We start from the raw sequence: 25,828 nt of genomic DNA, 5'->3' as shown, positions 1-25,828 counted from the left end.
ATATATATATATATGATAAATTACTTTCGATCAAAATTGGCTTTAATATTTACCAATTTTAGGTATACCGATGTATAGATGTATTTAATGAAAAGACATTTTGTAATTGTTTTATTGTATAATCCCTTTTATAAATTTGCATAATATTTGATCGAGTTTAATCAAATGTAGATATGTAAATAAAATTATTGGAAATAACATATAAAAACATTTGTTTTTCTTAATCCTCTTTCATATATTGAAACAAATTTAACGTAATTAAATTTCCAATGCGTAAGATCAGTTATGAATAATTATGTACATATCTGTATTATATACAATTGCTTTTAACTTACAAATATGATATAAAAAGTAACCTTTCCGATAAATATAACAATGTATTATTTCTTAATTTATATGTGTATCTTTTATATATAAATAGTATAAATAAATGCTTATAAAATTCTTTAAAAGGTATGGCTTTTTAAATAACATGTATAACGCGTGTTGCCGAAGTTTTTGCTTATTAAATCGCTTATTGAGACAAAAATTCAGACATATTTTGAAGAAAATATGCTTAAACAATATCAGCACAATATATTACAAACAAAATGACACCTTTATAATCATTATATATATTATGTACTTTCTAAATTTTCCATTAACGACATTAAGAACGTGTTTCCATTTATTAGCTTTGTAGTGCAGACAACAAATTCTACATTTACTGAAAATAGAAATGTTTTATAAAATATATATGTATATATATCGTACGTATAAATAAAGGAGCACTTGCAAAATTATAATAATATAACAGAGTTCTATTAGTACTTACAATCCTCTTGTTGAGACAAAAATCTCAGAGCAGATATTTCTGCAAATGTACATCCTCCAATAAAAAATACCATTACTAATTTCGGTGGTTCCGAATTAGAATCTTCGCTAGTAATTGAATTTCCTAGAAAATTAAATTATACATCAGTTATAGTGTGATTTAAAATATTTTTTTCTTATACAAAGTGTCCCAAGGCAGGAGGTACAATCCAATAAATGTACCACTCACAATGCAGATTATTCTACATACACAATAAGTAAAAAATATACTATTTACTAATTACTATGACTGCAACTATTAATACAGTAGAGCCATATTTTGAAAATGAAGTCTTTTAATATTCAGTCGAATTCACTTGTCTATTTCACTTTGCATGAAATTACATAAAACAATTATTATATATTAAGAAAACAGTAAAATATGTTCAATCAGAACATTACATATTCCTTACTTCTTCCAGCTGATCGACCATTATATGAAGGACTGGTAATAGTAGGACCTGGTAGTAATCCCATTACATCATTTAAACTTTGCCAACCAATTGGCTGTACAAGTTGTTCTGCTAATCGTACACTTAATGGTGCATATATAGAATGTACATAACTAATATCTTTTGGCGCTATTTCACTTTCATCTTCAACAGTAAGTCTTAACGTTTTCCTTAAAACTGCATACTGACGTGCAGATTGTTGTTGTTTTAATAATCCAGCCTTTTCTAAATTTAATAAAGTTGGTAAATTTTGAAATCCGTATGTTTGTATTATTTCTCTTTTATAGTAATCTAACAATTTTGGTTTAAGCCCAGAATTGGTTAAAGACTGTATGCAAAGAAGTCGTAAAACTTTCAGTAACGGTTGTTGCTGTGCTATCATATCCTCTATGAAAGAGTTTGGTTTATCTGTATCTATACAGTTCAATAACTCTTGTTCTACTTGCAGTGATTCTAAAAAACTATTTGAATCTGTTACTTCTTTTATCATTTCTGCTATTGTTGTATCTAAGAAGTAAAAAAAAGAATATATATTACATTATTTGAATTCAATTAAATTAGTTAAATTAAAAAAAAACTTACGTTTTGCTAATGATTGCTTGGTAGCTAACATATGTGGTAAACGTGCTACAAATTGTTTAATTTCTTGTACACTTTTGTCACCATGTCTTTCGTCAAATAGAGATGAAATAAGTTTAGCTTTTCTACTAAGAACAAGTCCTACTCCATTAAAATTTTTATCTCTGTATTAAAAACTCTCTTGTAAAATGTGAAAGCAAAATTGAAAATAGTTATAATAAAATACAACAATATTCACCTAATTTCTGCGAACAATTCTTCTCCAGAATTCAATATAATTTGTTCTTTCTCGTTAAGAGACATTGCAGTTGGGGACTCTTGAGAATCGTGAAATTTTTTTGCAGGTAACTGTACAGTATCTAAAATTGTATATCATAATAAAATATTCAACGATAATAAAGATATTTTAGTAAATATTTCTATATTCTCTATTATTCAGGTTGTACCATTAGGAAAAAACTACTCAACTATATTTTATACCAAAAATTTCATCTATTAATCCTTCATATGTTAACTGTGTAACTAAAGGTGAAAGTAAATCTACAGAACGATCCAATAATAGTAAATGTTCTATAGTAGACGACTGAGTAGATGTTGTTTTATTGTCGTCCTCTTCTCTGCTTAATCTCTCTAATAATTCCCATACTGTACTAGCAGCAGGTCCCCTTCCTGTAACTTTTGGAATTTTTCCATACACTTTTTGCAAACCATGAATAGCTTGTGCAACTTGATACAAGCAAGTCGGGTCATTTTCTAAGTGAAACTCTTTGAATGACCCACTGAGCTCCATAGAAAGAAGATCATTATCAAAGGGAAATAAATCACATTTAAATTCTTCTATTAAGGTGAAACTACCAAAGACACCTCGATTTTGCAGTTTCTTTTGACAAAGGAGACTTTTCCTTGGTACAAAGAATAAATGAAACTCTTTACGTGACCTTTTCCCTTCTTCGCTATAAAGTAATTGTTTCATTAAAATTTTCATTTAAAACCAATAATTTTTTTTTATTTCATTTTTTGTTTCTGCATACCCATGAACATTTTCTGCAATTAAATCCATAAGAGCTAATTGAGGTCTGGTTATGAATATTATATTGACAATATTTGGTGGTATCGTCAAGCTACCACCGCATAAAGGATACATCTTAACGACATCGTGTTCCTCAAGTAAATTGTATTTTGCAACAAGACCAATAGGTCCTGCAAGAGACTGATCCCATATAATTGCCTATTAAAATATATTAAAATTCGTTTAGTATTGTGCATTTATTTGTGGAATCTAAATAAAACGCATACAATTCGTAATATACTACATACTACACTATGTGATCTATGCAATTATAAAGTAAGTTAATAAATATCACTTATAACATAAATGAATATTTGTCATTTTAATTCTATTTATTAACATAATAACAATGCATATCATGTTGAGGTTATACACAATACCTTCGTGCCATCACATTTTTCAAGCAAGCAAAGTAATTGTTTTCTTGCTTGTTCTTGTATAATTCCCACATTTAAACGTCCTGTAGATAAGTATGAAGATGACATATCTTTAATTTTATAATTTACATTAGTTAATAAATGTACACCGCTTCTGTCACTTTGTGTGTATCTTGAACGCACTATTATATATACAGTGATAAGAAATTATCGATTTTCCTCTATCGAAAATAATCAACAATCAGCTGATACCACTAATTTTGTTTTATAATTGCGTGCCGGTCTCTTGAAGACGCAATCGACTAATAAAAAATTATGTGACTAAATAGAATCATTCATTCATTCGCTAGTTTGTACAAAATTATGCTATTTAAATATATTATATTTCTTTGTCTTTTTCTATATAGTTTTTCTCTACATAGTTCTTTTCGCTTTGTCGTGTTTATATGCGTGAATTATTTCGTTTAATCGTAATCAGGCGCGAAACGATATTGTATATGATTATACATGAAAGTATAACCAATTGATCATGGATAGAAGAAAATTAAAATTTGGTGCTGGTTTGCATAAAAACTTAAAAGAAGGTCAATTACCATTAAAAAGTAATTCATTTTTAACTAAATCACAAAATGTTCAACAACTAAAACGTAACAGTTCTTTACTTGCTGAGAAATCTTTTTCAACTCAAAGTAAGTTTATTGGAAGAGTATTTCAAAAATATTCAAGTTTTGTGAAGCTATTAAACAAAATATTTACACACAGGTGAAGGTAAATCATCATGCGATGATGTATTTTCAAGTAATAGTAGTGAATTTGCAGAAGAAACGATTAAAAGAAAGATTACAATTGAAGAAACATCACGTAAACGTAAATCACAAAGTTATGATAACACAGAATCTGTTAGCGGTGATGATTTGGGCTTTCCTTTGGCAGAATCAACAGTTGTAAAGAAAAGGCGCAATAATAATGATATTACACGAGATTCATATGATACTAATAATGAGAGAAGTAGTTCCAATAGTTTATCACGTGTTTCGACAGACATAGAAGAAGATATTAATGCAATCTCTGTTGTAAAATGTAAATTTGTTGAATTCTTACACGAATCGGGCATTAAGATAAATCCAAATGGTCCACATCTACTTTGTGAGTATTAATCAAATATTTATAATTTAGATTATATCAAATTTTGTTCATTAAATTGTTTTAGGTAAAGATATTGTGATAGTTCAAAAGAAAATGAAAGAGCTACTGAATTCAAAGAAATATGAGAAAATAGAGTTAATTACTTTAATGGAAAAGTATTTCGAGAATGAACAGAATTTCTTAAGTGCTTTAGCTGATATGGAACTGGAGATTAATAATGAAATGTCAAATGTTTTGTATAATCCATCTCTTGTAAAACTTCTGTTGCAAGTTTCAGAACTACATCCAGAAATACATAACAGTCTTTTAACCAAGCTGAATGAAGCTGTACTTATAGCGTATGTTTATTATTATTATTATTATAGTATTTTGACGTTAATTTCTTTAATTTTATTTATTATACTTTTTTAGTGATTCCATTGAATCAATACCTTGGGCTCTCTCATTGTTGCAACAATTTCGTTTCTTGGATGTAATAACAAATTCCAATGCTTTGACTAGCAACTTGGAACAACTTCTAGAAACATGTCCTTTGTGGTTTCAGAGTGAATTAATAATATTTTTGCCTGATATAGTAACTGACAAACAACATCAAGCTGTTGCTGAAATTCTAAAAAGAATTCTAGAAGAGAATTCTGAATTAATAAAGTTGATCTTAAATTGTATGACAAATTTAAATCTTGGAAAAGAATATTTAGATGAATATAAAGAAAAAACATTAAACTTATTGAAAACAAATGTTAAAGTAAATGCAATACCAGCTATTGTAAAGTATGTTTAATTATGATTACAGAGTACAGTATGGAAATATAATATAAATGTGATAATTATGATAATTTCCTGCACAGATTTGTTTTAGAGGACTATACAAATATAAAAATTTTTGAAAAAACATTAAAAGTATTGCGTAATACCGATATGCAACCTCTCATAGGAGAGAATATTGAGGAATGTTTGCAAAGCCAATTGGATATAGTCAATACTTTAAAAATGAATATGCTTCTTTCAAAAAATATAGTAAATGAAACTATAACAGTTATAAAAGATGTTATTAAGGATCCTAAACCACTTGATATCATTCTTTTACTTCTTATATATTCAACAACAGAAACAAAAAGAAAAATTGTTGAAACTATATTTAAACAACATATACGATCTGGGTTTTATAGAACAAGTTTACTGAATTCATTGTATAACGATTATAAACAAGTTCGTATTATATACATAATACAAACATGGTCGTTTTGTTAAGAATTTACACAAATTATATAAAATACTGTTTGTAGGTCATGGAAGAGTTACAACCAACTGCATTGCAAGTGTCGAGTAATTTTTTAAAAACAGATGAGCGTGTATTTATTGATTTCTCCAGTGATTGGTTGCGTTTACAGTTTAGGTGTCACAAAAAGAATGTATTTAAACAAAGAGAGATTCTAGAAAAAATTATATTCTTAATAGGCGATAATGACCAAACAGTTAGAAATGCTTTAGCATTTCTTCGTAATATGGTAGCAAAAGAAGAAGACAGACAATGCTTAGTAACGCATTGTAATCATCTTCGTATTGCACTTGAAAAGATGGATAATTTAAGTCTAGAAGAAGTTGGTACATTGAACGATTTATTACAACATTTATGTACAAATTCCAGTTCTATAACAGATTCCTTGCGTGATGACTTATTCATACTAATGCAGAAACAATTATCAAATTTTAATCCATTGTATGTATTAATATGATAAAGTATAAAATGTACTAGTAGCAAATGCCCAAATTGGAAATTCGTTGTCAAAATAATATTATTTAAGTATAAAGTATATACTGATATGATATTGCTATAAGAGAAATGACATAAGAATGTTTTTAATATCTACAACAAGATTAATAGACTGTGAACTATGATGAATCCAAATTGGTTATTTTCTACTATAGTTCCTTATTTTTAAAGTACCTTATTTTTAAAGTAGTTAGTAAAATACTGTACAAAATATTTGTAAAATAAACAAAAAATATTTTTTGTTATATCTAATTCTATTTCTACATTTTAGGACAAAGTGTAAAGGTGTTTTAGGAGCAGTAATGGCAATAAAACATTTAGTGGAAAAGACAGAACAATTTGATGCAGCTTATGACTTATTTAGTAAGCATTGTAAAATATTTACATAATATTATGCAATTACTATAAAAATTGTAATTATACTGATGTTTTTTTTATCTTTTATCCTGGTAGGAACAGTGTTAAATAATGTGAAGAGCTGTCCAAGGTCAAAAGCACTTTTTTATGATGAATTAACATGTATTATTTCACAAATTCAAAATATTAATCCAAAGTTCATAAGAACTCTTACAAAATATATTGAAGAAGAATTTATTAATACAAATATGGTTGATAAAACAAGTTACAGGTACAGAATGGTTTATAATATTTACTGTAAAACATTTATAACAACATTTTATTTGATAATCTTATATGTTATATTCAGAGGTGAATTAATTCCTAAGTTTGGATTGAACGAGGCAGAGAATGAAGCAGAAAATTGCGTTTTAACCTTTGAAAATAAAAAATATGGAGCAATTGTACCAATTTCGTTTAAACTTCTTAAAACTTGTTGTATCAAACTTAATAAGAATGAAGATCTGAGTGCTATAAACTCTCTTTTGGGATGTGAGATATTAATGCCAGAAAACATAGATATAGCAGAGAACTCAGTATTGGATTTGGTAATATGTTGCATTAATTGGTAAGTTCTAAATTAAGTAAATAAATAAAATTATGATAGCGATTTTAAACAAACTGATCACAAAAATAAATTTTTAGGTTTCGTGAGGTAATTAGCGGTTTTGTTACACAAAAAGACCGTTTATTGCGGAAACAAGTAATACAACGATTAGATAATTTAATAGATTTGCAAAGTGAACTGAGCACATTATTTACTTTATGCGATACAAAATATCAACCACCACCTTGTTATTTTCATCAGTTTCCATTACCACCATTTGTAGGTATAGACAAAAAAGTTGGCAAAAAGACCGGGAAAAAAGGAAAGAAAAAGCTTAAAGAACAATCTGTGAGCTTTAATGAAAGTAAAAATTGGGAGTCAAGCTCTGTAATATGTTCTAAAAATCCAATTTACTTCAGAAAGTTTGATGCAACGGTATGATTGCATTTATCTAATTATATGTATTTTATTTTAAAATAATATTGAAAAACTCAATTTTAAGGAACTTATATTAATACAAAATTAAGTAATATGATATAATTAGCATAACATAATTATATTTGTATTTATTATTCATACTTTATAATACTTCTCATAGATAGTACATCTACTGGATGTACAAATGGAAATAAACACGTCGCAATCTGTAGGACGCAGTATATCTGTAAAACAAGTATGTTTTATTGTTCAAGAGCTTTTAGGGATTCTTGAACATGACACTAATGAAAAATGTATTGAAGATTTAATTAAGTTGCTACCTAAAATTTGTGCAAAATTACAAGATATTGTGAATACTTTGAGAGTAGAAAACGATAGCCAAAATAGAGAAGCTGGAAGATTATTGTTATGCCTTTTAACGAAAATATTTAATTGGAAGGAATTTGAAAGTGTTACTTACAATATATTATTGCGAGGTGTGTTATATATTAGAAGCAGATATATAAACAGACATTTTATATGTTATGTAATTTAATATACTAATATAGAAAATTTATCATATTTGTATCTAATGTATTTATATATAATAGCTACAATCTATAATGTATTTTAATAATTTATGTATTGATCTTCAGATGGTTTACGAACTTTAGCTATGCAAGTAAATAAAAGCAATATTACATTAAGATCTTGCAAAGAACTTGTTGCAGAATCTTGCAAATATTTTGAATCTCTATCTGATATTGCTACACAAATATCACTATCAATTTCATTAATCGATATGTGCCAATCATTAATGAAACATTCAGAGTCTTATACCAAAGAACATAAAGAAAAATATGGTGAGTATAAATATCTCATAAAACTTGTAATTTACTGACACTAGAATTACCAAAATTGTTATCTTTTACTGCTTTTTTTAACAATCCCTTTTTTTTGATTTAGCAAAAATGGCATTTGGGTTTTTATGTCTTCAGTGGCCAGAAGATAATCATGCTAGTACTCAATATAAATCAGCTGTAATTAAATTGTTAAATAGTTGGATAAATAACGAACCACTACCATTACAGACAGTTACTTCAGTTTTGGAATGGTTACCAGATGAAGTTTCAAAATTGGAGAAATCTAAAGACGGTTTAAACAGAATACCCTCTATAACAAAGAATAACTTTCATTTTTTGTTCAAAAAAATGTTTGATGGTTTAATTAATGGTATAAAAGTAGCGTTACCAATGATTGATAGGTATGTGTTTTATATTTAATTTGAATTCTTTTATATTAAATAAATATTTGATACATTTAATTTTACTTCTCAATAGAGATCCCAAAAGAATAGATTTGTGGTATGAAGTTGCAACAAACGTACAGAAGTTAGTACAAACATGTAAAATAATAACAACAAAAAGTAATATACTGATTTTCCTAAAACATATGCCAATATTATTGAAATCTTTTTTAAACCTTGGGATGCCTGTTTTGGAACATAATTTAAAGTACCAAGTGGAAGAAGTGACCAAAATATTAAAAATGATGCAAGGTATCAACCATATTATCATTTGTCAAATATGAGCAACCTATGGGTTACATGCTCAATAGTTAAGTAATACGGATCGCAAAAATATTTGTGCTTATTTACCTATGAATCGTGCCACACATGAGTATATTATCAATTTATACAATGCAATTATAAATGGTTTAAAAAAAGACATTAAAATTGTACTGAGTGCTTACAGTGTGTACATCGTTTTAATTCGTGAATTTGTAGTTCGCGCAGTTAATTGAAAGAATAAAATTAGCATTAGAAAATTAGCTGAGATAATATAATTATTTTAGGAGGCACACGATATTTACATACAATATGTTGTGATAGTGCAGAAAAGAAAGATCTTACACTTACAAAATATATTCCTGCGGCAAAAACCATATTAGAGAGATTAATTTATAGCGTGAAAGGAATGTTAGTTCTTAATAATAGTCCTACTGCATTTTGGATGGGTAACCTTATTAACAAAAACTTAGAAGGTCAAGAAATTCTTTCCCAGGTGTGTTAAATGATTTTCAAACTTTCATTATGTACATATATATATATTTAAAAATATGTATCATTGTATTACGTTTTATATTTTAATCAATGTTTTCAGAATTTGTCATCAGAAGGAAGTACTCTACCAAATTCTGATATAACTGATGATGCAACTAATGTATTATCGGATGTATTAGAAAGTGATTCTAGTGATGATCTTATTGATGAAGATAATGCACCATGATTTTTTTGCCAAGAAGCTCAAGAAGAAGTAATTATTAAAAATATAAGTTCCATAAAACAATATATTATACTGATAAATATAAATTTTATACATTTTCAAATCTAATAATATAATCTAATGTAAATATTGCCTATAGTTATTTTTATTATGACTACTAGCATTTACATGATAATTTGTTATTAAAGATTTGACGTTTCCATGTTGAATCTGGCATAAGCGTCTCTTCGACAAATGTTATTTCATTTTTTCCATTAACCAATATTATAGAATGAGTTCGTGTACAATATCCACCAGTTACTACAAAAATTGAACTAAGTTCCTTATAGTTTGTTGGATAACGTTTTTCTAATTTAACATCTGGCAAATGCCTGCAAATATTATTTACAAAATAATCAATCAATAACAATGTGCAGTAACAATCATTAAAAAATGATACATACATATCTTTTGATTTCAAAAATGTCAAAAGCTCTTCAATAAGTTTTGTTTGCTTAGATACCGTGACATTTTTAACAATATTTTTGAAAATTTCTTTCCCTGTTTCAACTTTTTTAAATGGAACATCAGGGCTACTATTACCAAAACCTAGAATACTACCTTGACTTGAAACAGGTCCTCTTGATGTAAGAGAACTGCTAAGGTAGGTAATATCAGCATTCCTACAAAATTAATACAGATTAATCAATATTTTACATATTAATTTAAAGAATTGTACTGTACCAAAAAATATATAGAGTAGCTCGTGAATATTTTTGTAACTCATTTACATGATTCATACCTTGCAAAAAAATTACTTTAATATATATATATTAATATATATATGTATCCTTAAATTATTTTTTAGCTTTCTGGATATAACTTAGAAATTACATATATGAGTACTTAAATACTTTCTTGAGCCATTCTATATCATCAATGTACTGATAAAAAATGTCAACTCAAAAATAATGTAATGGATTTACATACTGTAAATCCATTAAAACCAAAACAAAAGGATTATATATTTGCTTGTCCTTGTGCAAATCATTCAAATAAGAAATTGCAGAATCTTTTGAGATAAGGAAATTGGGCACCAAAAATCCTCGTCCTTGTTTTGGAATGTTAGTTGAACTTGCTTCAGTAGATAAATTTAAAACAACTCCAGCTTTTCCTGTTAATGATACACCTAGCCATGTCCCACCTTCTCTTCCAGGCTCCATATCAGTACCTGACAAAGCATAAATTATTATTATATACTACAAATTTCAAATTTATTTCATATTATATATATTTACAATGTATATTTATTAATATATTTCAACGAAGACTATAATTATAATTAATTTTATGCACAGTTTAAATGTACCTCCTAAACATTGTGGATGATTTTCCCAATAATGTGCTGGTAATGCTGGTCGTTTAATGTCTTCATCTCGATTTGAGATCAAAATTAATCGATAGGACTCAGAATCGGCATCAGGATTACGATAAATAAATAAAATACACATAACTAGAGTAAATTACTGCAGAGAAATAATGATCTCCGTTACAGATTCTTGTTTTAAATCACTTTTCTTGCATAACAGTGATAAGATCATTCTAATCATAAATTAAGATAACGTTTTACTTCTTGTGATATATACTCAAAGACAAGATAATGAAGTAAATAAACAACATGCATAGATCACTATGAATAATGTCTGTAACTTGTTCTTCTAATAAAAAAAGGTGTAATCTTGTGAAATATATCACATTAGAATAGTAATCATAATTGTAATTATATTTACACAATAGGATATTACTACAGTTAATTCTTATATATTTATCATAGTGTAGAGATATGTCATGTGCATATTTTTAGTATACTAATTATATAGTAATAGCTGAAGAATTTTTTAAGTATACAAATACGAGCAACATTATGCTTGTCATTTCGTCTACTACGTCAACAATCACACGTGATTTTCTGCGAAATCTTGGTCATTCACTATCTTCTTATTTCCCATTATTATTTTTTATTACTGTATCTATACAAATAAGTAATATTTCTACATATACTTAACAAACATTCTGTGTTAAAAAAAGATGCATAAAAAACCATATCAAATGTAATAATCGATGCATTGCATAAAATTGTTCAAGATAACGACATCTACGAGAAACGCATTCAGTAAGCCCGGCAAACTTATAAAAAATTAATTTTCAGAATTTGGTGCATCTTAGGTTTGTTCATTACAAATTATTAATGGATCGCATTTATCTAAATATGTCCTGTTCTTTGCTAGATTATTTTTCATTTTTATAATACAATAAGTATAATTAATAAATAACAATATATCTATATACATATATATAAAATATAAAATACTGTTATATTAGAATAATATTTTTTGTACAAGAATAACTTCATGTCAACATTCTAATATAAATTTTATTATATGATATAATTTATATATTTTATACACAACAATACTTTAGAAGTACAAGTTCATATAAGTACATTTAAATATAACATTATTTATTCGTTGTTGAATAGACATTCTTATAAAATTTTAAATTGCACTAAATTAGATTATCTTATTTTATTTGTAAGATCAGAAATGATATTAAATTGTATATATTATAAGTTTACAAATGTACTTTTAATTTATAATTTTGTAGTAGCTGAATCTCTATAGATTTGATATAAATAATAACAAAAATTTATCATTTTAATAATTATTCTATACAATATGTAAATGTTAAATATAGTACACTTTCTTTATCACAAACTTATATACTTTGAATTTGTGCACTGCTTAAAATTTCATTTTAATTAAATTATAGTATTTATATGTACATAAGATTTGACTAGATGATAAAGTATTACAAAGTATAAGAGAGTGTTTTGTTAGTTTATGCATGTATAGTACAGGTGGTATACAAAAACGAATTTTGTAATATACATATTTTAACATACATAGAATTTAAACAGACTTATAAATAGCAAACTTACATGAATTTATAAAATATCTATGAAAAGTTTCTTTTAATACTGTGTTTTGGACTAGAATTTGTAGTTATAATAAACAGTTTCTTAGGAAAATGTTATAGTCTGTAAAGGAATCATGCAAAAGCTGCTATTTTTAAATATGTTAATAAACTGATACATTGTGAAAAGTGTTTATTAAGAAGTCCCATGGAGTTTAGCAAGATCATTGTCTAAAACAATTTTATTATTATAATTATTACTTTTTATTAAAAGTAATTATACTTTCATTCAGGCAAAAGTCATAAAGAAAGAATCTCATAAATGCTTATCATGAAATTTAACGCACTAGTGTTTCTAAAAAGTTTCTAAAAAGTACAGTTCATCAATTTTTATTGATAATCTAATCATATCTCTATAAGTTAATTAGGTGAAATATTTTTCGTAATAGAACCTTTTGTATAGTTTGTATTTACTATTTATCAATATTAAAGTATGAGGATCACTTGTAAATAATTGATAAGTCTGTAAATTAATTTACTTTATGTTTCATAATATATTCATACTAAGTGAATTTTTATTATATATAATAAATATAATGGCACTCTTATATTTGAAGCAATTTGGTTGCGTAAAATTTCAGAAATTTATATATATGCGTATAAACTTTATTTTACTTTAAGTAATTTGTTTATAGGCCAAAATTACATCTATATAAGCAACTTTCTTCTATTGAAACTATTATTATGAAAACGATATTTTTTAAGAAAATAATATAATGCATTTGTATACTTATATTACTCTTTCTCTAATATATAATTTACATTACCAAAATACCCAAAGATTTTTTAACACTAGATGTTTCTGGTAATGAAAGAGCCCACTTTCTTAATCCTGTTAATAAAACTGAACTTGTGACTACAATTGCTCCTCCTACTGAATAAGGGTTTGGTATCTCATTGAAAAATAAAACTTGCCAAAAAAAGGCAAAAACTATATCTGCTGATCTTGCTATTGCAACTGGTCCTGCCTGTTCCATTTGTAGAGCTAATGTTAGTAGTATTTGTCCCCCAAAACTGAAAAGGGCAAGTGCAACAACTAAAAGTCTGTCAGTCCCACATCTAGGTAAACAAAGTGCACCTATAGCCCAAGATATGACTATCGTCTGAATTAAAGCAAATGATCCAAAGTTTGTCATAATTACAGAAAAATGAAGGCCTTTCAAAGCTCTTAATAAAACATATGCATTTGCACCAAAGAGAGTTGCAGAGAAAGCTGCTACAGCACCCCATAGATCAGCATGTTGTGTTTTTACATGTCCATCTGAAAGTGACTCTACAGTATGTCCAAAAATAAGTGGTGGACGTGTTATTAAAATTACACCAACCAAAGTCAAACAGACTGTAATAACATTAAATAACCCACAAGGCTCTTTCAGAAATATTCTTGCAAATATAGCTACAAATACAGGAACAGAAAATACTACAACAGATGCGTCAGCTAATGGCATATGCCGAAATGCATAAAAGCTTAGCATTAGGCCAGTGGTCCCCACAAAACTTCTTAATATTAGCATTAATCTACGCCCTTTAGGAAATGGATGTTCTCCCTTATATATTACAATTGGTATTGCTGGTAATAATACACCCACGAATCGAAATGCTGCCAATTCCATTGGATTTACTTCGACTAAACCTTTTACAATAACACTGCATAATGAGAAAAATAATGATGATAATGTTGCAAGTATCAGACCAAGGTAAGGGCACGATTTGCATATTAAAACTGAACATTTCTTTTGTTGCGTTGTTGCATTACTTTCAATGTCACCATCAACTAAATGTTGTAATTCAACATGCTCCGACATGTCTGAAAAAAATTGAAACATCTTAATATTTGAAATGTATGGATATTTTAAACATCAATAGAAAATATAAATAAACATAAGAAATAATCAGATAAGTAATATACTGTTAAAAATGTGATATCAAATATTCGAAATATTTCGAAATTAGTAATTTAATTAATAACTGAACATGCTAAAAACAAATTACTCACTGAATATAGTTAAAAATAATTTACTGTTGAAATATATTTAAATATATTTGATCATATAAAAATAAGATCATTTTATAATAATAACACTATTTATAATTGACCTTATATTATCAAATGTTATAATTTACCTGTGTAATAGATTTAGTAAATGATTAAAATAGCATGTGCATAAATGTACTATTAAAATTATGCTATAAATAATTAATATAGTACATTGATAAATTATTTAGAAAACTAAATTATATTAGGTGCGTTGATAACACATTCTCATTCATTGCCATTGATATATTCCTCACATTTTATTTTGATTGCCGATTTTTTTTAGCTCAAAGATCACGTTGGGTTATTCGCATGAAGTAAGCAACTCGTGTTTGGACGCAACTGAAAGCTAACATTCACATGATGAATACATATATCTGAAAGAATACCCGATATAAATGTAATTTATATTACGTACATTAATTTTAAAGGACTGTTATTTAATAAGTGATTCCAATAAAGAAAAGTAAAGCTTATTCTGTCAAAAATTTGTTCTGTAAATTCGACAAAAATTGGAGAAGAAAAATATACAAGGTGAAATATCAAGTAACATCCATAAACGTAATAACAGATATTTAGGAACATAAAAAATAATATTTAAGTTAAAAAAAAAGTTATTATCATTTGAATATCGCGGCAAAGTAAAAATGGGTGGAGTTGATCTTATTTAGGTTTCATGTTTGTTCAATCCTGTACTCTTATTATATAGGGATATTTCCCAAAAACGGAACCCACGTTCGCAAGAGAGTACACGAATTAATCACTATACAATCAAATGTCCTTCTTTGCTGTTACCAAAAATATAGGATTTCAATATAGAGTAAAGCAAATACATTTCTTTGTTACTATAAAATCTGAAAATAGATGTATTTACCGGGAAGTATGCAGACCTCCTTCTCGTATTGAAAAATGTCCCTAGTTCACCATGGTCCATTTGATTGATAGTGCACATAATTTTATCATAGCATATACTATCATTTTAAATATAACATTTCTTGGGAAGTTGATTAGTAATATTACAGTACTATGTAATAAATTAAACCATTATTGATTGTTAATAAATAAATAAAATAGCGTACCTCGTTGTTCGATACATTTAAAGTAAAAAGTTGAAGTTGCAAATAAAAAATAAAAAATTATTAACCATTTACCAGATAAAGATAACTTAGATTATGAATGAATCATATTGTATTAAAGCAAAATCATAGCAGCGCTTCTTTAGTGTGTGCTTTCTGCAAGGATATGTAATTCAATTTAATTCATATATTAAACATTATTGTCTAAATGTAATTTATTTTGTTTAACAATATATATTTATACTATTTATATATACTTATACATAAAGCATTCTTAATGAATATTTTACAATATATAAAAGTTTATACAAAACCTTTATGATTTTTGTTTTTTCGCACTTGGTGCACCATCCTGTTCATCTGTTTGGAATATTGTTTGTGGTTGTGTTTTCTTATATGCTGGAGCAATCCAGTATGGATTTTCTTCTGCTACTTTTGCATATTTCAAAATAGCCTCTCGTGGATCTTGATCATCTTCTATCCTCTTGCTAAGTCCCAAATTTCGTATTACATAAGAACTAAGTGTACCTCCAGAAGATGCAACCCTCCCACCTTGACCAGAAGTAATCGGTAAATCTGGCCGCCTTGATTTAACTGGATCCAAACGATCTTTCTCCATTTGCTTACGAACTGACTTTGGCCTGTCTTGTCTGAACAATGGTAGTGCATGTGGTGTAATAATTTGTTGAGTTGACATTACCTCTATGTGCTTTTGTTTAAGATGCGTTTTTACAACACATAATTTAGCACCTCTCAAACTCTTCTTTGAATCATAATATACTTTAACTATTCCATTTCCACAGCCAACAAATATTTGATTTAATTTTGGATGCCATAACGTTTTAATGACATGTGAGTTTGTCACACTTATTTCATTAACAAGATCAAAGGTTTTTGTATCATAAAAAAGAACTCTACCCATGCTTTGACCCTTACTCACGGACTCTCCTGTAATAAGAATCGAATCATCTGGATTAAACATACAGTCAGTTGTATCATACCTAGAATATAAATTTTTTGCTTCAAAGATAGGTGATTTAAATGCTCTTAAATCCCAAAGTTTTAAAGTGTCATCACAACTTCTAGTAGCAAGCATTTGTCCAAGATATGAAAAACTTAAGCTTGATATCTCAGCACCCTGTGCATGTGCATTCCTTTGGATCAGCGATGGATTAACAAAGTTCTTTCTATGATCCCACATTTGTACAGAACCATCTATGCAACCACAAGCCACTACATTACCCTCTCTACTATAACCACATGTAGTTGGTACAGTTTTAACTCCGTTTTGTGCTCTACACTTTATCAAATGTTTATGTGCTCGTGGTCTGTATAAAATCCATATTCTACATGTACTATCCTGTGAACAAGTGAGGTATTCTTCTTTTGTGAATGGGTGCCAACAACCACTATTTAATCCTGCTGTATGACCTTTAGTACAGGCCATATCAGTTATATACTGATCACCTTTAACTGTTTCACATTTTTCAAAACCATCTCTGTCTAAAACTTTTGCTTGCGCAGAACCTGATATAACTAATATAACATCACCAGTCATTGAGTACTGTAAACATTTGATGGGGTGATTTTCACAAGGTTGTAAGGTTCTGAAACTTCTCATAGTTGAGTCCATTCCAGCAAAATCCCAGAAACATACATCGTAATCAATAGAACCAGAGGCCAATCTTGCTCCAGAAGGGTCAGCTGCGATAGCAGTTACTGCCTTTGTCCCATGTGTCATTGTAACTTCATGACTGCATGGAATTTTATCTATCAATTGTGGTTCCTCTTCTGTGTCAGATTCCTTATTGTCTTCGTCACTATTACCATCATCATCCTCATCATCATCATCTTTATGTTTTACTTTTGTCATCTGTACCATATCTTTTAAATCAATGGTATTTTGTATTCGTGGACACAGATGAGAGGAAGTACTCAGAGCACTGTCGGTAGGAGCGCTGTCGGCGTCTGACATTTGCGCTTGCATTTTTTGTAAGTTGGCATGTCTGTCGTGAGAGACGCGTGTTGCGTGAGTGCCTTCTGTTTTGCTGTAACGCGCGTCATCAGTAGCATCAATAATTCTCGTTACTTCTCTGTCAGATTGTTCTATAACTTTCTGATTTTTGCTCTCTTTCTTGCCATATTTCATTTTTTCGGCAGATACTTTATTACTGTTAATAGTTTTTGTAATGTTCTCCAACATTTCTTGTACATCAAAAGATTTAGCTTTTTTACCAAAGCCTGTTATGCCCATGACTTGTTTCAAATTTTCAGTCTCTTCCTCGTCTTCTGGTTTGATCTCGTTAATCTTTGTCACGTTAATTTCCACTGATTTTTTACCAAACGTACCAAATCCAGAACTTACAGGTTCTGTATTTTCAGCTGTCTCTTGATTTAAATCTTTGCTAATTTTGCCAAAGGTTATAACCTTTTTCATATTCATGATTATACACAATTAACTGTAAAATTAATATAAATTAATACGCACAATTTTGTGGTAATAAAGAAACGTATATACCTTTTGCCTTGTGCTGAAATCCTATATTTCTGACAACACTTGATAGGGGGCAGCGTGACGCCTGACAAGCAATGAGTATAATCCGTGTGAACTCTTGCCAATACCAATTCCTTTTTCCATGGATTTCTCTGTATAGGATGTATCATTCATATTACAAATCGAATATAATTTTTAAATTATACGCATTACAGTACATTACGATTATAGTTAGAGAAATATAAAATACTAAATGAAATACATTAATAACTATTGGTCCTAAGTTCAATAGTCGATAAGATATTTTAATTCCTAGTGATATCGAAAATTTGTACAGTTATAGATTTGAAATTAAAAGATTTAAAATTAGAATTTAATAAAGTATAACTATATTAATAAACGTCATTAAATAAGTAGTGCTGCATCACTTGAACTGTTATGAAGTTTAGTTATTTACAACTTAAAGTACAAACAAAATTGTCCATTATACATTGAATTTAAGATCAATAATTTTTATTCGGTTCTTTCAAACTTATTATATATAAAGTTTGTTAAAATTACTTGTTGATTCAGTAGCTAAACTAGTTTATTAAAAAACTTCTAATTCAGGTTTTACTTTGTCTTCTGATGTAGAATATTCGCATGTTCGATATCACAGTTCTAGCAACAACCGCTTACACACATTTTCAAACGTTAAGGTAAACAAGAAATCGAAGATTTTTTTTAACGCATGTGTGTTTTTCATACATATTTACATAATATTGTATTTTTACATCACGCTTAAAGAATCAAAGTAATACGCAGAAGCAATTTAAATTACCTGTTTGTTTACTTCTCGTATGCCAGCATAAGATTAATTTAGTAACATGTAAAGTTTTTATTTTTAACCGAATTTTCAGAAACTATGCTTATTCCCAGGTGCGTAGGTAATAATGCCATCTGCAGGAGCAAACTGTTCAAGTATCTTCATTACTCTATGCTCATATACAACGGTATATGAAGTTCCTTCTGAAATGCTGTTACTCATTGGTCGTATGTATGAATTTCATAGTGTTCGCAGGTTACAATAAATCAGACAATTTTTCAATTAAAGTTGAATTAAGATTGGAATTGTAGTGTAGTGCGCAAGGACCATTAATCGTGAGATACAGAATCGAGAACTATTTAATGGATCCGACTATCGGTTGGTATCAACCGGAGCAGTTCGGCCCCGCTAAGGATTTGTGGTTACACATTTGGGAAGCTGAGAAAGGGCTGGATATCTTAACGTTAAAGAACGACTCGTCTTCAAATGTGATGGGTGTGAAGCTACAACAAGACTTCATATCCTTGGATTCTCTTAATTCTCGAATGGGTGACCGCATGCAACATAATACTTGCAACAGCTATTATAATCCGTCGCGTAGGAAAGGTGATAATCGTGCTAGTACCTATGGCATGAACTACAATTACGATGCCTTAGTTGGCGAATACGGTGGCTGTCCGTGGCGCGTACCCAATAAACATTACTCAAAAGGAGTCATCGGGTAAGTCGTCTTATCCATTGTTAATTTATTATTTGCCTTTTAAAGATCAACTTATTACCTGATTACGTACGTTGTCCATATGGGCATGATTAAGGTTATGTGGTCTGCACGCTCGTTTACAAATAGGGTATAGCACGTAAGCTCCCTTTGTAATTAGATACGTTATAAACGGGAATTTACCGTCTTCTTTCCAATGATCGCTGCGTATTTCAAGGGATAACAATTTGTGGTGGCTTCATTTTTAAAGCATTTGCAAAACTTTACCGACACATTTTTCATCTTTACTAATATAATGATTTTGTAAACACACGTGGATGTTTATATAATACACTCATTTATGTTTGTATTTACAGTAATCTGTAAATAAACTATTATTTTCCTGTTCTAAATATTCAGTCAAATTTTGTAGATTTTTAACTTTTTTTTATTCAATGTGCAAATGTCTGTATGTACATCTAAGAATTTATGTAGAAAATATTTTTTTTTGCTGTAAAAAATATTTAAAAGTTCATTTAGTTTTGTGCGTGTATTTTGATTTCAAAGAAATGATCAATTCTGAAAGCCTTTCCTTTAAGAGTCTTATTTCTTATTTATAATTAGTGAATATGAAACAAAATGGAAATTTAATATTTGTTTGCTTTAAAACATAAAACAACAGGTTCATTGTTTACTGATTTACTATCACTGGTATTATTTATTGGAAAGAAATATTCTTTCCATCTTTAAAAATTAGTTGCAAAAGTTAGAAGATTGGAACAAATTTAAATAACATTATTAGTAGTAAGGGAGAATAGAAGATAAGGAGTATGGAGGACAAATTAGTAATAGTTAATCATATAAAGTTAATGTTAAATAATTTATATAGTTAAAATGATCAATGCATACATACTTTTAATATCCTTATGTACAATAGTATCTTGAATGTTGATGAGTATAAAATTATTTTCGATGGATTATATTTTTATATTTAGATTACATGAAGAAATTGAAGATTTTTTTACTTATATGTACCCCTCTAATGAAGAGCATAGTTTACGAATGCGTGTTGTCAAAAGGATAGAACAAGTAATATATGATCTGTGGCCAGATTCTAAGGTTGAAATATTTGGCAGCTTTCGCACTGGTTTATATTTACCTACAAGGTACGTATTAGTGTACATATTTAAAACAGAATATATTTAATAATATGTTTACATTGACTATATATAGATACTTTGAATCAATATTAAAAATTCTTAGATGTATTGAACAGTATTAAATAATAAAAAATCTATTTTTAACATAGTAATATTGATTAATATTTTATGCATGTTATTAAATTCCTTCTTTCATTAGATTCTTTAAATGCATAAAGTTTGTTCCTTTTTCCAGTGATATTGATTTAGTAGTAATAGGAATGTGGACAAATCTTCCATTACGTACATTGGAACGTGCTTTATTGGATCAAAATATTGCTGAACCATCCTCTATTAAAGTCTTGGACAAAGCTAGCGTTCCAATTGTCAAATTAACTGATAAAGAAACTGAAATTAAAGTGGATATCAGTTTTAATATGAATAACGGTGTTAAATCTGCAGAATTGATTAATTCTTTTAAGAAGCGATTTCCAGTATTGGAGAAATTAGTTATGGTATTAAAACAATTTTTGTTACAAAGAGACCTGAATGAAGTATTTACTGGTGGAATTTCCTCCTACAGTTTAATACTTATGACTATCAGTTTTTTACAGGTAAAATAATAGCACTAGTGTTCCAAGCTATATTTAAATAAAGATTATTAAACAAACTTACATAATTGTGACATACAAAAAGTATAATATTAAAATATTCAATAAAATTTATTATGTCCCTGTTTATGTAGTGATTTGTCTACAATGAATATTTCTGCCATATAAATAAATTTTTATTTCAGTTACATCCTAGGCAAAATGCTTATTGCTCGAATGCTAATCTTGGGGTGCTGCTAATAGAATTTTTGGAATTATATGGTAGGAAATTTAATTATGTTAAAACAGGAATTCGTGTAAAAGATGGTGGTACTTACATATCAAAAGAAGAGGTAAGGTATATCTACGTGAAATAGTGATCCTATGCAAATTATACATCTGACAAAATGGTATATGAAATAAATGTTGTCTATATTATTTTTTATTAATTGTTATAAACGAATAAAATTATTTTGAACATTTATGTTTTTGTCATATGCAAATTTCAAAACAAGGTACAAAAATAAATATCTATGAGAATTTATCAATTTTATTCGTGAAAAATTGAAAAATTATAAGTGTTTATTTTATTTGTAAAGGAATTAATCGGTACAACTCGCATAAATTTTAGGTTCAAAGAGATATGATAGATGGTCATCGACCTTCCTTATTATGCATAGAAGATCCACTTACACCTGGAAATGATATCGGTCGTAGTAGTTACGGTGCTCTGTACGTAAAAGATGCATTTGATTGGGCTTACTATATCCTTTCGCAAGCTGTTAGTCCTTTAAATATTTTAGTTAACGATGCAAATAAAGTAAGGTAAGGTTACCTATAATTTTCACATGTTTGTATATTTTATGGTTTTATGTCAAACCACTCTCTTAAAAATCTGTCTTGTGCAGTATACTAGGAAGAATAATTCGTGTAACGGATGAAGTAATAGAATATCGCAAATGGATTAAAGAAACATTCCCACTACCTTTGAGTGAGGTAGATTCATTGTCAAGTTCTACTGGATCTGATGCATCGACACTGTCAGCTCCAGCTAGTGATACGGTATAAAATTATAATTTACTGATATGCAAAAAAGAAAAAAAAAATAAGTTGCTATAAATTGATCATAAATAATTTTGAATTATTTTCAATACATAATTTCAATGGTATTAGGATTCTGAATGTAGTCGTGGCAATTCTCCTAATACTGGTGGAAAAGGAGAAGACAGAAGTAAAGAAAGGCATATATATAACAATCAGCATAATCACCATCATTCACAGTGGAAAAAGTCATATAAAGGAGCTGGTCATGGTATGCAATTGTATTTTTTTCACATTTAAACACTACGCTGTGTCAGCTGTCCAATTTCATTAAACTTAACCTAACTTTGGTCTCAAAATATACAATGATTCAAAAACGTATTATTCATTATAGGTAATCACAATCACAGTTCTAGAGGCAATTATCAGCATCGTGGAATAAACAATAATATAGGTGGACAAAGTAAAGCAAAACACTCTCTTCACAGTAATGGTAGTAATAATAATAGTCACAGTCCAAGCTCAAGATCACAAACCGTCAAACGAAAAAAACCGTGCATTACACCTCGTGGCACCGGAGACTGTGTACGGTGATGAAACGTGCAAAATAACGTTGGACTTTGTTTCACACTTAAGTAGAGAGCTCAATATCATAATCGTGTGGTGAAGAGACATTGATTAACATTCATCACGCAACTAAATTATCTTTTCCAGTTTAAAGGGGCTCAGTGTCTATAATGATGTGGAGTTGACAAACTCACTAATTTCTTTTTTTTTTCTTTACATGGACAAAAATGTGGCCTCAGTGTAATTAAGTTCTTCAGTTCATCAGAAACATTTATTTTTTCTGTACGAAAATTTACATACCAAAGACGTACAGAATTGTAATATAGATTAGTTTAGTTTTAATTTTTTGCATTACTGCACATATTACAAATAACGTTTAAGAGATGTATAATACTTTTATTACTTATCGTTTAAAAAGTTATAAATTTATCGCAATCTTGAAAATAGCAATTGTGTTCATAATCACGGTAAACTCATTGTAATACATTTATATAATACGAACGATATATACAAAGATTATTTACAGTGCAGTTTTCTTAAAGATTTCATGAAGTTGTAAAACAAGCTCTAATAATGATGATAAAGACTTAGTTTTCTATATGGAACTATATTCTTATAACAAAGGGGTGACAGAAAAATTGGTGATATTGGGACTTACCTATTGTACATATTGTAATATATATTATCGAGCATAGAAAAATAAGTCTAAGAGTTACCTACTAAATTTTTTTTATTTTGTACATGTATATCTAAAACTAGTGTTTATTATAATAATTTTATCATTTGAAATCATGGATCAATCCATGTATATATGAGAATTATCCATTTCTTTCTCTGTATTATGTAAATCCAATACTATTGTGAAAATGTTTTGATATATCTTTCGGATTCTAATAAAGTTATAAGTTCGTGTGCTGATGATCAACAAATTTTGAATAAACAAATATTTTTGAAAATACTAACTCATTGATAAAAAGAAAAAAAATACACTTTAAGTTTTTACACTGTGTTCTTTAAAGTCGTAATTGTGCATAATGCTTTACTTTTTATACCGAACTGCTGATTTCGTAACACTAGTTTGTAATTTTTAGTCTCCCTCGAACGAATATAATACATTATTTTTATATTATGGAAATAATAGTAAGCATATGCATCATGGTCAAATGTTACATGAATTTAATGCACGAATCAGACATTGCATTTAAACATGTTCTATTTAAAATCTGAGCAACATTTCAAAAAATTTTGTATGTGACAATACGCAGAAGGCCTTTGTATCATTGAAAACTCCAAATGTATTTGTGAAATTGTGTCTTAATTTATTACTAAAAATTACATTCCGTTCAAATACAAGTTTTTGTTCCTCAAAATGTTATTCAAAAAAAGGAAAAAGAGAAAAAAATAACTGCGTAAAACATAGCAAATGTTTACTAATTAAGAGTCTTTGTCCGAATTGCATTTTGTGTTAATACAATTTGTAATATAATTCAACCAGTGTCTCCTATTAAATTCGAGTGCAACGACAAAAAGTAATGCTGGTATTCAGTCTCCTTTCAAACTTTTTACTTCATGCGCAGTATTCTGTATATTATTTAACATTGTTCATGGATAACATTATAAACTGTGATTCAATTTTATAATTAGAATGTCAATTGCTGGTTACTACATACATATACATATATGTATCCATTTATATATGATATATGTATGTATGTGACAGTAAAATATGGAACATACGCTCTTAAATCTGTATAATTACTATTACTATTGTTGTTGTTAATACCGCTAACTAGTCTGCAAAAATGATTACAATTTCTTTAATTAGGGATCAAATATACGTAAAATTTTATTATTGACAATTTATTACATATGTATATATATACGTATATACCTATATATGTTTACCTATTTTTAAAATTTATTTAAAAATGTAAAACACTCTACCACATTGGAAATTTAATAAACAATGATAACAGGTTCTTTTTGAGTCATTGTCGTTATCTTTATATTCGAATATAGTTAAATTTTGTTTTTAGTAATTTATAGCACAGAATAATACTTAACAAATTTTTAAACTGCTGAAACATATTTAAAATCATATTTGCAAGTTTGACACTTAAAAAATCATGATAAATTATACAGATAGTTATAGTTATGTATTTTCTATTTCTAAAATAGAGATATTAAAAGTGATTAAGAGGACCTATGCATTGAGAAATTAAATAACTTTAAGCTCTTTCTAATCAAATTGGTTTATTTTTCTTCACTTCTGTGAAAAAATTATGCACTTGAAACAAAATTTTTTTATACACACGTGAAAGATAAAAAATATTTCATTTGAGGAACTTGTATTGAAATATAGATATTACAATATCGAAACAGTAAGAGTTTTTATTCTAAAAAATAAGTATGATGGTAATTATTTATATGGCATGTAATAAACATTTTTTCATAATTTAGACTTATTAATATGACAGA

General features: G+C 28.1%; 6 protein-coding genes across 8 annotated transcripts; 2 read left to right on the top strand and 4 right to left on the bottom strand.

Moving 5' to 3' along the window:
• Positions 1-285: 285 nt before the first annotated feature.
• Positions 286-5,019, bottom strand: Car (vacuolar protein sorting-associated protein 33A). Of its 3 annotated transcripts, none has more exons than XM_076893260.1 (9): positions 4,879-5,019; positions 3,333-3,439; positions 2,915-3,111; positions 2,352-2,836; positions 2,122-2,242; positions 1,887-2,047; positions 1,266-1,811; positions 815-937; positions 286-706 (listed from the first exon to the last, which is right to left on the bottom strand). In XM_076893260.1, exons 2-9 carry the CDS (start codon positions 3,435-3,437, stop codon positions 618-620), a joined length of 1,827 nt encoding a protein of 608 aa, XP_076749375.1. In that variant the 5' UTR covers positions 3,438-3,439; positions 4,879-5,019; the 3' UTR covers positions 286-617. The 3 variants fall into 3 exon arrangements, with proteins under 3 accessions (XP_076749375.1, XP_076749376.1, XP_076749374.1); XM_076893261.1 differs by having other exon boundaries at positions 287-706; positions 3,333-3,412; positions 4,879-5,013; XM_076893259.1 differs by lacking the exon at positions 4,879-5,019 and having other exon boundaries at positions 287-706; positions 3,333-3,489.
• Positions 3,815-10,004, top strand: Fancd2. The gene is made up of 16 exons (XM_076893216.1): positions 3,815-4,018; positions 4,092-4,475; positions 4,540-4,813; positions 4,887-5,246; positions 5,324-5,684; positions 5,762-6,195; positions 6,521-6,612; positions 6,703-6,877; positions 6,956-7,213; positions 7,291-7,627; positions 7,791-8,106; positions 8,266-8,472; positions 8,576-8,873; positions 8,950-9,167; positions 9,464-9,672; positions 9,772-10,004. The coding sequence occupies exons 1-16, from the start codon at positions 3,859-3,861 to the stop codon at positions 9,895-9,897; spliced, it is 4,209 nt and encodes a 1,402-aa protein (XP_076749331.1). The 5' UTR covers positions 3,815-3,858; the 3' UTR covers positions 9,898-10,004.
• Positions 9,938-11,681, bottom strand: Tango2 (transport and golgi organization 2). The gene is made up of 4 exons (XM_076893301.1): positions 11,243-11,681; positions 10,864-11,104; positions 10,338-10,556; positions 9,938-10,265 (listed from the first exon to the last, which is right to left on the bottom strand). Exons 1-4 carry the CDS (start codon positions 11,382-11,384, stop codon positions 10,052-10,054), a joined length of 816 nt encoding a protein of 271 aa, XP_076749416.1. The 5' UTR covers positions 11,385-11,681; the 3' UTR covers positions 9,938-10,051.
• A 933-nt stretch (positions 11,682-12,614) lies between these two features.
• Positions 12,615-15,340, bottom strand: LOC143422543 (solute carrier family 35 member G1). Its single transcript, XM_076893288.1, has 2 exons — positions 15,031-15,340; positions 12,615-14,713 (listed from the first exon to the last, which is right to left on the bottom strand). The coding sequence occupies exon 2, from the start codon at positions 14,709-14,711 to the stop codon at positions 13,665-13,667; it is 1,047 nt and encodes a 348-aa protein (XP_076749403.1). The 5' UTR covers positions 14,712-14,713; positions 15,031-15,340; the 3' UTR covers positions 12,615-13,664.
• A 697-nt stretch (positions 15,341-16,037) lies between these two features.
• On the bottom strand, positions 16,038-18,674 carry LOC143422528 (gastrulation defective protein 1 homolog). The gene is made up of 3 exons (XM_076893253.1): positions 18,536-18,674; positions 16,332-18,476; positions 16,038-16,173 (listed from the first exon to the last, which is right to left on the bottom strand). The coding sequence occupies exon 2, from the start codon at positions 18,458-18,460 to the stop codon at positions 16,334-16,336; it is 2,127 nt and encodes a 708-aa protein (XP_076749368.1). The 5' UTR covers positions 18,461-18,476; positions 18,536-18,674; the 3' UTR covers positions 16,038-16,173; positions 16,332-16,333.
• Positions 18,675-19,400: 726 nt separating this feature from the next.
• LOC143422533 (terminal nucleotidyltransferase 4B) lies at positions 19,401-24,879 on the top strand. The gene is made up of 9 exons (XM_076893262.1): positions 19,401-19,543; positions 19,628-20,037; positions 21,009-21,179; positions 21,409-21,766; positions 21,949-22,095; positions 22,374-22,567; positions 22,651-22,804; positions 22,916-23,054; positions 23,178-24,879. Exons 1-9 carry the CDS (start codon positions 19,508-19,510, stop codon positions 23,375-23,377), a joined length of 1,809 nt encoding a protein of 602 aa, XP_076749377.1. The 5' UTR covers positions 19,401-19,507; the 3' UTR covers positions 23,378-24,879.
• The last annotated feature ends 949 nt before the right edge of the window (positions 24,880-25,828 follow it).

This window comes from Xylocopa sonorina, chromosome 3 (genome assembly GCF_050948175.1).
Source record: "Xylocopa sonorina isolate GNS202 chromosome 3, iyXylSono1_principal, whole genome shotgun sequence".
Lineage (NCBI taxonomy): Eukaryota > Metazoa > Arthropoda > Insecta > Hymenoptera > Apidae > Xylocopa > Xylocopa sonorina.
This window is presented reverse-complemented; position numbering and strand designations above follow the sequence as displayed.